The following is an 18234-nucleotide window of genomic DNA, read 5'->3' on the forward strand; positions in this document are numbered from 1 at the left end:
GCTTAATTGATGGAGTTTCAACAACAGCCAATTGAATCAGGATTATTAATCAGAACTAATTGTGGCATGCCTACCATTATTCCTCTACTGGGGATATGCACTGTACTTCCAGGTTGTAAGAAAGAGGATGTTTTTTGAGATGTATGGAATTAAAATAAGAGTAATGAATACACACAATTTATAGTATTCTACATAGACTTTCCATTGCTAGATTATTTTGCTACCAAATATTTTTCAACCTTGATTTTAAATTTAAATTATGATGGCTTCCTTAAAAAATAAAAATAAATAAAAAAAATCATCAGATATGCTGCTAAATTCTTCTAAACTGCATAATATTTTATTTTTTCTTGCATTTTGCTGCATTACTGTGATAGGTAGATTTCTGATACCATTGCTGTAGGTCTAGGAAGAAAAATTATTTTTTTGTGAGCATTTGCAAGTAAAACAACAAAAATCTACCTTGAATGCAAACATTTATTACATATCTGAGGATGACTGTCTGATGTCTGAGCCTGATTTATCACTACACTTCTCTCATCTACACGACTGCATTAAACTGGCACTGAATTTTGGCAGGATAAACTAAGGTAATGCACCAATGAATCATACCCATATCAATATTATTTTTTTGGAAAAGTTAGAAATATGTATGATTTTTAAAAACTGGCAACTCAGTCTTCTCTTGTATTTTAAACTTGGAAATGACAGAATTTTTTATTTTATAATGTACTAGTGCTACTGTTTAGCTATAAGCATTTGTAGTATTGGAATAGAAAGATCTAGGACTAGTGAAGTCTGATTGATGCTATCCTATAGCATTGTCCTGCAGTGCCAGGTTTCTTCTCATTGAAATGCAGACTCTCCAAGCCTAAAAATAGCTATCCTTTAGGCAAATATAGAAAGCCAAGCTACATGAGTAAAGAATGCAGAATTGTGTAGGACAGGATATTTATAGCAAGAGTTACTGGCTTCTGAGACAGTAATGAACAAGTCCTGTGACTTAAACAGCAAGCAGTCCCACAAACACACATCACCTTTAAATTTAATGTAGTTTCCAAAGAGAATATGTAAACACTGTCCTATTATGGGTAATATACAAGAAGCTATTTTAAAAAAGCTAACCTAATTGTGCAGCTGTGAATGGTATAAGCCAGATCAATATTTAATGACTATGATGCATTATTTATAGCCCTGTGAGAGATTCCCTTTTTTAGGTCAAACAGCACACAGGAGAGCTACACAACAGAAAATAATGTATCACCTGCTTTACAGAGGCTTCGATTCAAAATGTATCATTAATAACAATCCCTGTATTTCTCAATTGCATAGCCTGAGGTGTGGCTAGTTAGGACTTACCTTTGCATGGGGAGGCTTTTGTATGTCTCTCAAAAATACAGAGATTAACTGAGTAAAGACGAAGAGATAAACCAAAAAGAGAAACCACCTTTAAGACTGCTACTGTATATGACAATGTAAACAGTTGAATACATGAAAAATGACAGATTTAAGTGAATTTGATACCAGGAGTGCACTACATGTATGAGATGAAGTGAATCTGCATTTGTCATACGCTGTGTCATTACAAGTTTTACACCCACCATTAAAAGTAGAACAGTGGCAACACAATGAGAAATATAATTTTATGTATTAATTTTATCTCCAGCCTCTGTAAGGAGGGGGAAAGTATTCCTAGACTATATTATTCTCTGTTGTGTCATCATCTTTCAATTTAGAACTATTTTAGTTACTTTTATGTTGTGGTAATTAAATCATTTGTAGTTGTTTATAATAATTGCATTATAGTCTTACTTGGTAATTAAATTTCAGAAAGACAAGTTGCCCTTTGTTTTGGACCACTTATGAACTATTAACAGTGTTTATATGTGTATAGCTGGAAGATGAGATTTTTCACACTTGGCTGTGTAGGTGACACTGTTTCAAACTGCCGGGGAGCACGGATTTAACAAGGACCGCAGGCATGTAGGCGCGCTGCAAAGTCAGTATGGCAAACAAAACCCAGCCATGCATACGGTGAAGCACATACGGTTCTTTGAGACCCAAACCTCTCTGTAAGTGCATGAAGTTATTCACACATTTAAGTAGTTTTAAGGTTGTCACTAAGACCAGTCACACAGACTCTTTGACTCCTCTTTGCTGTCACAGGAGGGACTGTGCTGACACCAAGCTGTTCCCCAGTGTTATTCTAGCAGTTCAGGTTTCCCTGAGCATAGTGGCAATGGGGAAAATAAGGGGAAATCTAGAGGGCAAACAAGGCTGAAGTGTTAATATCAAGCTGTGTCCCCCTTCCCTTTTGAGAAACACTCCTGCACAAGATGTAAAGCACAGCTTATTTTTCTCTGCTTTTCCGCATGCACTGCCTACGTAAGACAAGACCTAGAGCATCGTGTTGAGAGCTTCATAATTCATGAAACTGAGATCCTTATTGTATTACATGATTTCATACCCTTCTACATGTGCCTATGTCTTCAGTTGTCATGGAAACAAGAAGTCAGAAATGCATTGCATATACTGAAAATGATTACAAATAAAAAATAATGATTAAAAATAAAATACTGCTATTTTATACTAGTTTCTGAAATGTGAGGCTCTCATCTGGTGACATCAGGCTAATGCTCTCTAGTTCAAAGATATGTAAAACTGGAAAATTGTTTTAAATTTCACTGAAGAGAAGGAATGGCAAGGCATGGTGAAGAGGAGTAAAAGACTGCTCATGATCTTTTCTCATACAGTGTATTTAGGTTTGAGAGCATCTAATGAAATTATCTGGGGTACAGATTTTAATCTGACCAAAGACCTCCCTTCTGTAAATGTTTAGTTAACTATGTGACCTATCACTGTAGATCTTAATAAGTGTAAAAAAAATAAAAAATAACAGAAGCAAAAGGCAAATGAGGACTGTTGCACAGAGACAGTTGCCTCTGGCTTAGGCGATCTCTGATGTGCAGCTCGCCAAAGTTGGGAGCAGTGCACATGTCCATCACTCTCAGAATTAAGGTACAGGGCTTAGAAAGAACCTTTGGTCTGATAGAATACAGCCAGCCTTACGTTATTAACCAGTGCCTTCCAACAGTGTTGTTTGGAGAGGGAAAAAAAACCCTATATTCTTTGCATCACTTTGTCACCCAGAAAAGAGACTATGCCCTTTATGCTTAAGTTGCAGAAGAATGCTCTTTGACTTCTTTGTTACTGTCATAAATCTCAGAAATTGCAGATACAGAGTCTGATGAAAACCCCTTAGTTTGCTGAATTGTTTGTTTTAGTAAGAGCTCTTTCCCTTCCTTTCTCAACCACCTGCTTCTGGAAGTATTTCCCAATCGCCCTACAAAGCTGTTCTTCAGCTCTTTTCTGCAGTCCTGGGACTATCAGGTGCGTTTCTTCCAATGCAACAGTCCCTCTCCCAGCGTGAAACCTGATCCGGTGTGATAGGATTTACTGAGAATAAGGCATATGAAAAAACACTAAGGCAGTTTATTGAGGGAAACTAATCTATTTTTGCTTCAATTTGTTCCATGAGGTATTATATCAGAAATAAGGAAAGTGGGATGACTTCACTGTGTCAGAGGCTTGAGAGGCACCTGCTTATGAACTACTGTTAGAGCAGTACTATCATACGTCAGTGCCTACCCTAATGTTAGGGATGCTTGATAGAAAACAGTGGAATTTCTAAATTTGCTTTCTGAATTTTAAACATTTGGCTTTATTGAATTTAATTTTATAGTAGCATTGTAGTTGATCAAGATGAGATCAAATTGTTGCAAAAGGTCACTGGACAGATTTTCTTTTTTTTTTCATGACCACCTTTTTATTTTTTGGTAAAAACATGAAGCTTTAGGGTAGAAGGTTCCCTTCCCTCCAGAGCAAGTGAAGTATGTGTTTTCCAGGACATTGTGGAGGGAGGGTTTGCATGGAATAATTCAACCTGGTGAAGCTTGAGTACTGAGCTGCCCTCCAGAGGGGCTTAGACCTCTTTATTGGCTACAAAGCAGGTTAAGTGAGGTTATAGCAGTCATGAGGAGCACATCCACCACCCCCTGCCCACCTCTGAAAACTTGCAGCCTAATTGGATAGGCTCCTTGCTCTCACACTGTTGTATCAGTGGTGTGCAGCAAGGTGCTTCTTCATGTAGCGCTTTCCCAAATACAAAGAGGGGATAGATACAAAAACACTCCTGTTAGATATTTCAGCATTTCTTTTTTATGATTACAAAGGACTGTTATGTTTCTGTTATAAGCCTGCATAAAACCAGTTTATTTTGAAGAGTAGGAGATAAGTAAATCCTGGTTTTGAAAATTTTTCTCTTGAGGAAAAATCATATTATGAGAGTTGAGGAAAAAGTGAGAAACCTGTGGCCTGGAAGCTAGATAAAGCCCACAATTTGATCATATACCTATGCCCAGACTTTTTTTTTTTCCTGTTAGTTTGAGTTAGCACGGGTCATTAAATAAACTTGGGAAGGAATGGTCTTCCTTCAACAAGGAAGAAGTTTCAGTCTACAGATTAAGTCAGGGTAAGGGAGTCATGCAGATGTTAACAAGAAACTTTCTGTGGTAATATGTTTTACATATGCAAAGGAAAAATGTATTTATTTGTAAGTGTCTACTATACAGAATAATCTCTGCACGTATTTGCACCGTATGTTAAAAAAGGGGGGTTAAGGGGTTAGGATTGAAAATGTGAAAAATCAATATTGATATTCTGACTGCAGAGTAAGGACATGGTAACTAGAAATATTAAGTAATGAGTACATCTAAGATCAATTTCTTCATAGTTATACTACAGCTTAATTACTCCTGTTAAACACCTTGACAAGTAATAAACTTCTATTACTGAAAATAACAGAAAATTAAAAGTACTTTCATGGTCAGAATGGGTCCTTATACTACTTCATTTATTTTTTTTTTAAAAAAAAGCCTTCTGAAAAGCTGAAATATATTTCAATTGGTTTAGATTATAATAGAATTCTAGGAATTTCTGCCGTATTTCATTATTATTTTACAGTACTAAAGTATTTGAAGCAGTTTAAAATATTGCTGACTGCCTTAGATAGTGGCTGCTTTTCAGTTTCTTAGTAATTACACATACTAGTACAGTGATACTTCAACAACAGAAATTTTCATCAGAGGAGTGAGCAATAAACTTGGTTATTAATTTGCCCGTACTAAAAAAAGTGTGCTACTACTTTGCTGCTCTCAACTAGTATATTTGTTATTAAAATGAGAAGTTTCTTATTTGTTGCATATATTTTCCTATCCAAAACCACGGTTGGTCCAGGACTTGAGAATGCTTAGGTAGGCAAATTAGAAATAGCAGTTGTTGGGGACATAGCATTGTTCCAACTGAAGGTGAAATGATTAATTCTCCAACAGACCTGTTGTCTGTCCTTCAATCTGATCAGCCATCATACCCTACAAGATTCTCTTGTCAAGTGGAAAGCACTGAGGAATAAATACAGTTCAACATTGCTACAGTGTTTAGCCAACAACCATGCAAAAAGCAATAAGGCTAGAATACGTTTAAAGTGTCGTGCAAGGCTGAGGAATATCTGAAGAATTGTTTTTAAAAAATCAACACTTGTGAAATGATAAAGTAGTATGCTTTGGTCCATAACAGATTTGGGAATTTATATTTGGAAAGATTTCCAATCAGGAAGAAAAATCTATCTAGAAAAGACTCGTGCACTTGAATTGCACCAGAATAATTAAAAACTGGGATACTTCATTGAAAGATGCTACTTTAGCAGGTCTTCACTGTGGGTTTGTAATGGTTCTTTCACTGTCTACAAGGGGTGAGTTATTCCCACACAGTTAATATACATCCCTGTGGAGGAAAGAATTCTTCAAAGAAATGCAGGAAAAAAAAGTATAAAATTTCAATAATATTTTTGAATAATAATTTCATTTAACTGAGCTTAGATTCTTTTTGTAGCTTAGATTCCTTTTTGAAGTTATAGCTGGGAATTTTCTGATTAAAAAATCAAGTTGTTTTTCACCAAGCTTTATTTGGATAGAAATTTAATGCTTTGCATTAATATTATCAAAATTGATTTTAAAATTAAACAAGTTCCCTAATAGCAATACTGATTTTTGAAACCAGGATGGAATCATTCATTTTCCCCCCAGCATGTACCCTACAAAAAGACAGAACGCTTTTCTTTATTTCTGCCTGGATACTGTGTTCTGGCTGCAAACAGCTGTTTGTCATAAATTTTTGCTGGTATTGATTTTAAATTATTAATGGTAACATATCTGTAGGCATTTAAAAAAATATTTTACAAAAGAAAAAAAATAAATGTCCTTCAAAGAAAGAAGGCAGCGCCCTTAAAAGGCCTTTTACATTGCCAACTGGTTCACATTTAGAGCTAGAATCTTTTTATAATTAAAGCCCTAGAAAGTGAGGGATGAGAGAGAGCTGAGAAACGTTTTTTCTGAGATGAGTCTGTTTGGCCACTGGGTGCCATCCTTGCTCCACTTTAAGTCTGAGCATTTAGTGTTTTTGTTAGGCTGTAAAATCCTGGAAAAGGTAATACCAATGCAATTTCACACCATCGTAACGTTTGTGTGTGTGCATGTAGTGGAATATGTTAGCAGCACGGACAGCGTGTCCTTCTTGAATGAGTCACGGAGAGAATTGGGAGAAATATCCTGACAGGTTCAGCCATGTTATGTCCCCAGCAATATCCAGCAATTTTTATTATTTTTTTTTGCCATCCTCCATCAGCTCGTATAGAGCACGGCAGTGCTGGAAGACCTGATCCTGCACACAAGCATGTGAGCAGCTGTGTTCTGTGCAGTATTAATTTAGGCTCTGGGACTATTTGAAAAGAAAAAATGCATGGATGCACAGTTGTTTCCTAAATAGGTTCATATTTGGGGTGTGTTGGTCTGTGTCATCCAAGAAAAACTATATCTAGCATATATTGTGTTTAAAAAAAAAAAACACTTTTGTTCATTATTTATTCTATTGCTTCATTGTCTCTGGGGGATTTCTGAATTGTTTTAGTCTCAAAAATCTCTTGTTTTAGTCTGGGCAAAATCCCAGACTGTGTACATGTATTTTCTACCAGAGAAGTTATGACAGTAGTTCTACATTTTTATTTTTTTAAATTAAAAGTGTAAACACTTAAAATGTGTGAGAAATAAGATCTAGCACTTCTTTTTTGCTCCAACTGTATGGAAAATGCACAGATTGTACCCCAGGCAAAAACAGAAAGCTGAATATTTTATGAGGCCATTTCTGTGAAGTGTTCCGTCATCTTTTGCATTGCAACAAGCTATGCCCAGGGCTGAATGTGCACAAAAGAGCTGAGAACATCAGATATCAGTGTTTTCCAGCACCTTTGTGATCCCCCTGCACGTACTGCATTCTGTTTGGAGTACTTAAACTTAGTATAACAAACCCTGCTTTCTGTGCTGCTGTGCAGTAGTGTGTTTTATCCCAGGCATACAACAAGCTCAAGGGCATACATGGGGGGGGGAAAAAAAAAGGCTATTTCCATTTTAGAAATTATGCATATATATTATTTCATATACACTACCATTAGACTGATTGCAAGTATCTGCTCATGTGTCTGCACTTCACCTGTGGTGGTGCTGGTAAGAAAAGTCTGTAAGTGGCATAACCAACACAGTACTGCGGCAGGACCTGGTCTGTGGGTAGCGCCTGTCCCAGGGATACGTGGCACTTACCTGGAGGAGACCCTGGTGACTACCTCCTGGTGTGGCCCAGCAAAGCAGCCTTGGTAGGGATCCGTATCCAGCTCCTTGCCCGGCCCATTTCTCACTTGTCTGCTCATTAACTGCATCTCTGAGTCGGTGGTGGCTCAGGTGTTGGTGCAGCTTTGTACCAGGCATGGATAATCCTCAGCGTCCCTGAAAGAGTCATACAGACAGACCTTGTCACTGAGATTCACACCTCCACATCTCTGCACCTGATACGGCCTTTCCACAGCACCCTCTAGGCATACAATGAGAGGATATATTCAAAACATTTGACAGACCAAAGGTATCTAGGTGAAAAGGAGCAATAATATCAGTCAGATATCATAGTATTGTGATAGGGGCCAGTTAATGTGTATTTGTAAGATCTTCATTAAGAATTCTATCAACAACATAAAAGAAGTATTTAAAGCTGTGTTGCAGCTTTCTACCTCAAAATAGCAATAGATGAATGGCAACTTTTGTTTAAAGCAAATTTATAAAGCTAGTAAGATCTAGGTAGTAAGTAAAGACCTGAAAAAATACAAGATTTAAGTGTCTGTTTATTTTTGTTGAAAGAGCAGGATGCGTACATTTTGTATTTTCTCAGCAACAATGTTGTGATGAGGCTGTGAGCTGTGTGTGAAGCAGAGCTTCCTGCTGCTCTGCAGGTTGGGGGCCTGGACTTGCTCTGCTGGTGGGCTCCATGGGGCCGAAGGGTGCTGTGGAGAATGTACGTTGGTTCCAGCGAGGGAAATTGGGCTAATCCTCCTGGCTTGTTAAAGCTGTAGCAAGATGAAACTGGTTTGGGGTTGGGTGTTTGTTTTTTTTGGAGGATGCTGTGTTGAGCACTCCTGAGGGTGCCTGGGGAGTGATTTATAGATCCAGAATAGGAAAGGTGGATTTATTTTTTTTTAAACCTGATGAGAACTAAGGAGAAAAAGATAAAGATGAAACATTTAAAGACAATCACTGTAAGGTTCTCTATAGCTTTTCTGTAAATGTATGTTGAAAGTTTGAAGGCATTTTCAGCATTACTTACTGTCTGCCTAGCACTAGTCTGCTATAGCTGTCACTCTAGCAGATTTGAAATAGGAATTTCTCCCCAGCTGAGTAGCAGCCCACTCACACTTGCTTACCACCAGTCACCAGTTCTGCCAGTCTGATTTGTCACAGGTGCTTAACAAGAAAACCTCAGTGGCCAGCAGGAATGCCATCCAGTGCCACTGCTGAGTGCTCTGGCAGCACTGCCGTGGCCCATGAGCAGTGCTCCTGTGGATCGTGACAAAGTGCTGGGGTGTTTTGTGCTGCCTGAGTAGGCTGGGACAGAAGAACTAGTGTAATACCAGTTCACACGCTATTGTGGCACTGGTGGTTTTGTTTGTTTTATTGTTTTGTTTTCTTGTGTTTTTTTTTTTTTACTCTCTTCTTGGCAATGCCTTTGCTTCTCCCTTGTGTCTTCACACTGTACGTGTTCTGCTGGGAATTGCAGGGCACGAATTGGGCTGTTTGCCACCAAACAAAACTGGTTCCTCCCTGCTTCTTCACATCTTCTGTGAAGAGAACCCTGACCCTGTTCCTTCCACCCTTAATCAGGCCTTTTCCTCTTCTGAGTCTTCAAGGAAACAAACAGAGCCTTCCTTCCCATTCCTAGGTCGTCTTGTGGAGGAGAAGGCTGTCTTGTATCCCTCTGCACTCACCCTCTCAAATTTATAGGCACAAGGGGATCAGTGCTCATTACCCATTCTGCTCTTCATGGAGCAACAAAGCTGACTCTGCCTACCAAAACCAAGTAGGGCTGTTGTGGGAAATGGCAGCCTTGCATGCCTGACACTTATTTTGTATCACAGAGAAATATTTTCCCTAGGTTTGGTGCTAGTGTTTGTTTAAAATTCTGGGACGGAGACTGAATAGACCCTTTTGTATGAGCTTCTCATCTGCACCAATGGTCATAAAAAGTCGACAGTTGCTAGCCTGTAGTATGTGACACACTGGCTATTTTCTAATCACCATACGCCAAAAGGACGTGAACGCTCCCCTGCGCGCCTCGGGAGATCATTGTGTGCAATGTGTATGCCCTGTAAAACTCCAGTCCTAGGCTGCTGTGGTTATGTACTTTGGCCTTAAGAATAATAGATACTCAGACCATTAATTGCTTTTATTTTGTGTGTCTGTTCTTTTAAAACAGAATTTTCTTGTTGCTTTTATAGGCTGTCATATATTTTGTTTCTATGTGCTAAGAAACAACTGTAATGCTGTGGATCAATTTTTAGCAACATAAATAATGTATTTTGTATCTTTTCCATTATAGTTTATAAGAAAATTTTAAGTGTAATATTTTTATCTTCATCAAATTCATTATTCCTTTTGATGGGTCCCAATTTGAGAAAGTAGCATGTTCAGGATTGATTGATCAGAAATACACTTCCAGCTTTTCAGCTATAGTTCTGGGCTTACATTTGGAAATTGCATGTGAAATGCTGTGATGACATATCTTCCCTTGTCCTTTTAAAATAAAAGTATAAAAATACATTCTTTTCTCAGGTACATGTAGCTTTATACCAAAAAGTAAATACCATATTTTTGTCCTGAGCCCACAGTGAAGTAGATATATTTGATTTGACCATTTGCCAAGCATAACTTTTTGAAACAAGACCAAATGCAGCTTGCTTTCTTCTACAATTTGTCTAAATTGCATCCTGCACTGCTAGTTTGCTCGTTGAGGATGTAGCAGTACACAGCAGTACACACTGCATGCACATGCTTGATTTGCAGGTTTCAAAGCTGAATGCAAGAGCAGCATTATTTTCAGTTTACAGATGTGGAATTCTTGACGTTAAACAATGACCTTTTCCAGTAAAGGGCTCAGACACTCACTGTGGGACTTGGGGCAGAATTTGGTCATTCGCTTTTGCGATTGCAATCCGCTGCTTATCTGCTGGATTACTCTGGAAGAGCTCAACATTCATAAGCCCTGTTCTAGGGACTGATGATATCTTTCACATCTGAACAGTTGTTAGATAAAACATTCATAGTGTCCAACACAGAAACTCGGAGTTCGGTAGATCTGGTGGTGCAAAGCAAGTGTGCCAGGTCTCCACATCTCATGCTTTCATCCAACTGCCTTCAGAGGGGGCCAAAGCCCTGCTCCTGTTTCACTCCAGTCTCCAGTTCCAGTTATTTGAGTATCCCCCTGTTCAGGGAATCAAAATTTGGCAAAAGTTGTTGAAGGGCAAATAAAGTATGATTTTTTTGACCCTGTTTGAGCAGGGGTCTGGACTGGCTGGTGTCGAGAGGTCCTCTCCAACCTAATGGCTCTGTGACTCCATGTGATCTCTCTCCAGAAGGCAGCAGTGATAGTCATGTTAAAAGCCCATTAGAATTAAAGTCCACAGAGGAACATACACACACACTTTGAATCTGTTCCACAGCCACTTCCCTTTACTGTAAATATTACAAGCTTTCATTTAAATGCTGCTGTCCTGCTCCTGCTGGGGTTGGTCATTGGAACAGAGGCGCTGACTCAGCGCTCTAAAGGCAGAGAGGCGCCAGCCGCAGCCTGCAGTAACAGATGGAGGCCTTTAAAACCCGGGTTGCTCTGGGCATTAAAACATCCCTGAGCTGAAACATTTGATTCTTGCCCTTTGGAGAGAGTAAGAAATGTGTCAGACTGGAACATAACAGACTTTGGTCTTCCATGGCTGGGAATATGTGCGGAATTTGTCCACTACTGCTATCAACTGACTATAAAAGATACGTTGTAAAAAATGTCTGCAGATATAAATATAAGCAAGTATTTTTAGAGGCCTTTATACATGAAAAGAACCCTTTACAAATCAAAATCTATGCCATCAGAAGTTACTGGCTCCAGTATGGTTTGGTAGATGATAAAGATGAAGGCATCACATTTAAACATCTGCTTTGATGATTTCTTTGCAGTTTTTGATGATCAGTCTTTAAGATTTTTTCAGGTCCTGATCTTCTGAGAGCTACAGAAGTACTCAAAGAAGTACTTCTGAGAAGCTACAGAAGTACTTAAAAGGGCCTCAAGTCTGACTTCATCTCAGTATCAAATATGGAATACATAAGATTGCTAGGAATATACTGTTACAAGTATTAGTTCAAAATCATTTAGCCTTCCCTGCAAATTATATTTTGTCTTGTGTTCTCAGTATCAAATGGGATCAAAAGCTGCGTTTCCATATTTTATATATAATGCTGAATGGAATTATTACAACCAGATCCTTCAGCTGTAGGTATCTTCTGTGTAAGAAACTTCTTAAGCTGCCTATCAGTGTGTGATGACCGGTGAGAAATATGGATGGAATAAAAGAAATTTGGCAAGATGGGAGAAAATGTAATCACCACCAAATTGCCCTCTTTCCACTACTCAGCCAGAATGGTCTCATAATCAAATTCTGCTACAGGAGATTGCTAATTGTCCAAATTGCTATTTCATATTTGTTCCTGGAATGATACAATTGTCCCCCTACATGAAGAGTTATCTCCCTCTGAGCATTTTTTGCACTGGTAACGTGGACTGGCCTGCTGGTCTCTGCTGAAGGTAAATCTGAGTAGCTAGAATAAGAAGAGTTTAGCTCGGTATAGCTTTCACATGCTGAAAACTAGATTTCAGTCTCACACAGGGTATGTTTGGTTTGTAAAACTTTGTGGATCGTTAGGGAAACCCATAAAGTTCCTTTCCTATTTGGAAAGACTGGTAATGTTTCCAGATCCTAAAATGGAAAGACACCTATCACACGCTTATGGCAGCTATCAGGCTATTCAGGAACTTTGCCCCCTTTCCATTTACCCATTTCAAGGGATTGTTCCTGTACTATTTATAACTATAAATTGATTTAAAGTTAATTTGTTTTTCTCAGTGGCATTAATGAGTGTAAGAGGTCATTTAATGACATGTTTTGCATACACTTTCTCAACGTCTATATTGGCCGTTATGAAGGTGTTAGGGTAGTATATGGCAGAAATTGAAAGTAGGATTAAAAGGAAAGCAATTTGTAGTAACGTTAACCAAGCTGAATGTAAAACCTATATCTCATTCAGGAAACGTGCTCAAAACAGCAGCAGAAGTCTCTCCTTTTGCTTGTGTTGATTGATTGGTGTTCCTCATGAGCGCCTCATTCAGCCCTTACAGGGAGAACCTTGTAAAATTCTCTGCGTGCGTGTATTACACTGTGCTTTTCTGACGTGTATATACATGTACACATACTGTCCACAAGAATGAAAGAGTATGAATGAATACTTTATTCTTGTCTAGTTCTATGCTACCGATATAAAGAAAACATTTTATACCACATACATTTTATATGTGCTTCTAAAACTGTGAAACGCTTGTTCTCAGCAGCACTAAGGTGTAAGCATCAAATAGTAGGTTTTATATGAAGTATTTCAATTTTTAGTGTTTCCATAAAATTTTTGACTCCTTGGTTTTCTAAAGTTCTCCTTTTTAAGTTCTACTCATCCACAGCAGCCCAGAGGCTTACTAATACAGAACCAGAACCACAAGTTTTCTATTCCATAGGCTCTCTTTGATAGTGGCCAGAATTGGGATTCTATAGTTGATAGAGTTGCTCTATGCATTTGGAAGTATGATGGTCATTAATGACATTCAGCTCTTTGGTGACTGCTGACGTAGGTTTGGTTAAGGTTCAACCAGTCACTTGTCTCCTAGCTGTTCACATGTGCCAAGCAGGCTGTGAAGCAATTTACACGATAGTGAAGAGCAACGAGGAAAGGAAAATCTGCCTCCTCTCTGAACTGACTACAAAGGCACTATTCCCCCCTCCTGTACCCATCCCACCCCCAGCCCGTGCACATGTGAGTATGGGGCAGACACAGACCTTGTCCCCGTGCACTCTTCCAGGGGCATGGCGCCCTTTCTCAAGTTGACTACAAGTGGTGAGAGTTTCCCAGCCTGGGAACAGCCAAGTTTGTACTTACTAGGCAAGACCAGATGCCTTCCATGGGTTAACCCCAACTTGTGTTCATGGCTCCTTTCAATATGTATTTTTTCTTTGATTCCATGGAGTACTGGGATGTGACCAGAGGAGTCACATCCAGCTTTAATTTACTATAAGCTGATAGGAGAGTCATGTGAATCTTTCTCAAGGATGAAGAGCCTTGAAATTACTTGGTCCGCAGGGTAAAAAGACTTCAATGTATAATGTTCTTAATTGTTTTTAGAAAGAGGAAATTGAACTTCAAAACATTCCAAAGGAAGCAAGCCTTTTAAGTGATCCTAAATCACTGGGGTGCTTTAGAAAATAATTTCACTGTAAGTTGAATTTTAATTGCCTGCCCCTTCCTCTTATTGTCGTGGTACTTTCATCCCCTCTGTTTTCCTGGAAGAGAATGTTATTATTGCTGTTTATTTTAAGAAATCCACTGGAATTTCTCCTGCAGTGCAGCAAAATGTTAGGGCTGGATATGTTTTAATATTCAGTATTATGAATATTTTTTATATCTTTGTAATTAAAAAAATGAAGTTTTAATGACTGCTCTCCTATAAACCCTGGACTGCTGCATTTCCAACATAAGAAGCACAGGACAGACAATGCCAGGTGCAGCCAGAATATTGCTTCAGCCCCACAACATATCAATTTTTTTAACATTATTCAAATTAGTCTCAACACTCATAATTCTGTTGTTTCCTTTATTGCTGTTGTAAAGCAAATGGTTCTTTTATACAAATGTTATCTCCTGGCTATTAATTCAGCAGTTATTTTGGATTATGGCACTCCTGTTAAATTTAGGAATGTAAAATCTCATAAATATTTAAAAGTTTCAGACTGACATGGGAAGAAATTGTTTTTGACTTGCTTTGTTAAACTCTTGTTCAGTTTGTAATAGATTTGGAATATATTGTTAATTCTCCACAATCTGAAAAAGGGAAAAACAGTTGTAGCTGAACAACTGCTTCAGTTGTACTCCCTTGAATTGTAACAGGTTGGTAAACGTATTTGTTTTCATTGAAAAATAGCAAGGGAAATATCCATTCCCTTTTAAGGGTATAGAAAACATGAAAATGTTAATCAGAGCCCACTTCAGAGTTAATGAAAATGCAGCAATAGGTTTGTAAAGATGGTTTCAGTGAAGCAATTTCAAGCAGGGCTGCTTACAGCCAGGCAGTTCTGTTTCAGCATCTTTGTTCTTTAAACTTCTTTCTAAGAAACAAGTAAAATTGACAAATGCTTTTCTTCCATCAAAGACTTTCTGTATAGAGTACGTTTAAAATGCAGTGAGTGTATCCATAGAATAAATATTTTAAGTGACTGATAAAAAGTCACAATTTTTGTAAGACTGCTGAAGGTCTAGGTGTCAGCATTTGGGCCAGCATTCCTGTTTCACATCTAACAGCATCTTCTTTTTCATTACCTCAGAAGTAAATGTGTAGCTTTGCAGCCAGATCTTAAGGAGTATTAAGGCATAAATTGTGTTGGTGTCATTTAGAACTATTTCAAATATTCAACAATTATTCAAATAAAATTTAGAAAAAAGTATTGAATTGATTCAACCTGAATCATTAGGCTAGTGGACAAAGTATGTATATGATTAACCAAGATTGCTTCTCTCCTGCATGCTCCTGAGGTTCTTCAGCTGTGTCCTGGAATGACACGTGATGGGTTGTTTTATTTCCCATGTCAATTAACCTCACTGGCATAACACCGTGACTTTTTGTGGTATTGGCATGCAGCACTGGGCACTGAAGTGAAAAGGCAATTTTATTCTAGTTAGCAGATGGGTCAGTACCACAATGTTAATACTGTTCTATGACAGGTTTGCGCTATCTGCTTGTACATGGTACGGCTGAACCAGCTTAATCTTTGTGTAAAGTAACTATTGAGGTGGTACTTTTCCTTTGCCTAGAAAAAGCTTTTTACTTGTAACTTGTCATAGTTATGGTGCAGTGTTTCAAAATAAAAGTTCTTAAAAAGGAAGCCATAAGGTCACCATGTAGAAACCCATAACTGTGAAGGTGAACTTAAAACTGCATGAACAGGTATTTTTATATGCCAATGAGTACCTGGATGTGCCATGCCAGCTGAGTCCCTGCAAGTTTAACAAATTCAGCATGGTACAGCCCATGGGCCAGACTCAGCTCCTTTGTGAGATTTCTACCTGACCCATCACCTTCTTGCTGGAGGAGAGCGAGAAGAGATGCTTCTTCAGCAAATGCAGGCTCCTCCACCTGCCCTCTCTGGAGAGATGAGTGGCAAGTCTGAAGGGGCATAAGGAAGGGCAAACAAGCCCTTGAGGGTTGATGGCACCTCCGCCTGGCTCCTGCAGATGCTGCTGCTGGGCCACCCAGAACATGTCTATGTGCACAGCTGTATTCATCAGCCAGTCCTGCACAACCACCTTGTATGATTTTGTGTGCATGAAAAGCCCATTCCTCTATTACAAATGGAACATGAATCTGCTGTCATATGGAAGGAGAAAGATATAAGGCTTTTGCTATAGCTTATTAACTTACTGCATGATCAGAATGTTGAAAATTATTTTTATGTTCCTTTGGAAAGTATTTCTTTCCAAACGCTTCTTGTATTACTGTTTTGGTTCTGTGAATGTGTAGTGAACAGTATAAAGTGAAGGGCACTTGTACGCTTATGAACATAAAGGCATTTGGACGAAGAAATCCTGCAGAGCAGTATATTTACTTTGCATTTCTGAATGGTAACGATTAAAATTCACAGCTGCTGGCTGTCCAGATGCATTTTTCTTTCTTGCATTACACCATTGTAATTTGCATTGGAATATATTGTGTTACTGCAATAGCTGTAAAGTGGACAGCTCTTCCAGTCTAAATGCTGTACGCAGGTTCCAGTTGGGATGGTGAGCATATTTCCTGATTGTATCTGGTTCTTCTCCTTCCCATTGTTCCCCTTCTCTGTTACCTTGCCCTGTTGGTATTTCTCACGTGAAGACTTGTATTGGTTGGCATTCAAATCAAGCAGGGTTGATTTGAATTGGCAGGTCAGAACAGCTGTATGGGTGGTATCTTGTAAGAGTGACATGGAAAAAAAGGCCCAGGATTTGAATCAGAAGTTTCCCTTTCCCCTTGGCATTTTCAGGCAGCAAACATCCCTCTGGTGTCAGAGCTTGGCATTGATGACATCCATTTTGATGACTTCTCACTTGATGTGGATGCCATGATTACTGCAGCCCTGCGGATGTTCATGGAACTTGGAATGGTTCAGAAATTTAAAATTGACTACGAGGTAACCATCTGCTCTGCGGAGATATCTGCTGCTTCTGTCTTGGCTCTGCTCTGTCCATTTGCACACATTTAGTAGCCCTGGTAAAATTTGTACTTTTCATTTCAGACACTGTGTAGGTGGCTTTTGACGGTTAGGAAGAATTATCGAATGGTTTTATACCACAACTGGAGGCATGCTTTCAACGTGTGCCAGCTAATGTTTGCCATGTTAACTGTAAGTATCCAGCTACAGACACAATCCCGTAGGAGCTTTTATTGCCACGTTGCCTTACCTGTCTAAACATTTTCTAACATTTCTTTTCTAGTTATTAAGATATTCATTCATTTGCAATGGATATGCACGCAGAATTAGGTTATTCAACTTAAGGCAGCACATATTTGGCAAAACCTTATAGTGTTTTAGTGACAGTGATACCATAGGCACATTAAGTGACTGAAAACAGATGGCAGTCTCGGAGTGAGCTTGTTATTATGGATCTTGATCTTACAATAATGTTTTCCTTTTGGAACACTTTGATTTGACATTTATTTTAGACTCTTAAATTGGGACGTACTAAAACATGGAAGATTAGAATCCTAAAAGAAGTATTTATTATGTTGATATTAAATATTTTCTTCTCCAGCTTCATCTAGATAGTCGTGGAAGGTACTGCCTTAAAACATTCTAAGATCATCTTCTAACTTAGTGAATGAACTGAACCTTGTACGTTGGATGCTGTAACACTGCTGCGTTTTATTAACCTTTATCTCCATCGGTAGCCGTAACTTCTCTCAACATATAAGTTAATTCTTTGAAAGTACCAATGTTTCTACTCTCCTTCCTCCTACCCCACAGCAACCTCACGACATGAAATAATGCATATTTGACCTGTTAATTCTTGCAAAAGTATCAGTAAAAAGACTGGTGGTTCTGGATTTTTAAGGTTCTGGTTAATATAGCAAAAGAGAAGCAGCCTGATATTGTGTGATGCAGGACTTTCACTGTGCTTTCAAATTTTTTTGTCATATCTCCAGATAAAAATAAGAATTCAAATTAAATGAAATGTTAATGCTATAGTAAATCTCTAATATTCATAAGATGCATTGTCAACCATCTTTTCTTATTGAAGATGGTTGACACATAAGCTTATGTTATATAATTAGAAGAATATTTCTCATTTAAATCTTAGAATATTTTAATGAGGAACCAACAGACAGACTCCCCAAAGCAAAGGCTGCACTTGCAAATACAGGAATATTTTCTTTCCCAGGGACAGAGGAACATTTGACAGAACTAGA

At 38.4% G+C, this 18234-nt stretch overlaps 1 protein-coding gene across 1 annotated transcript in view; it reads left to right on the plus strand.

Annotated features, from left to right (window-relative positions):
* PDE11A (phosphodiesterase 11A) overlaps positions 1 to 18234 on the plus strand; it is a 131408-nt gene that overhangs the window by 76559 nt on the left and 36615 nt on the right. The window contains 2 exon segments of the mRNA XM_040561928.1: positions 16811 to 16957; positions 17063 to 17170. Coding sequence (XP_040417862.1) covers positions 16811 to 16957; positions 17063 to 17170 — 255 coding nt within the window.

The sequence above is a fragment of the Cygnus olor genome, chromosome 6 (assembly GCF_009769625.2).
Source record: "Cygnus olor isolate bCygOlo1 chromosome 6, bCygOlo1.pri.v2, whole genome shotgun sequence".
Lineage (NCBI taxonomy): Eukaryota > Metazoa > Chordata > Aves > Anseriformes > Anatidae > Cygnus > Cygnus olor.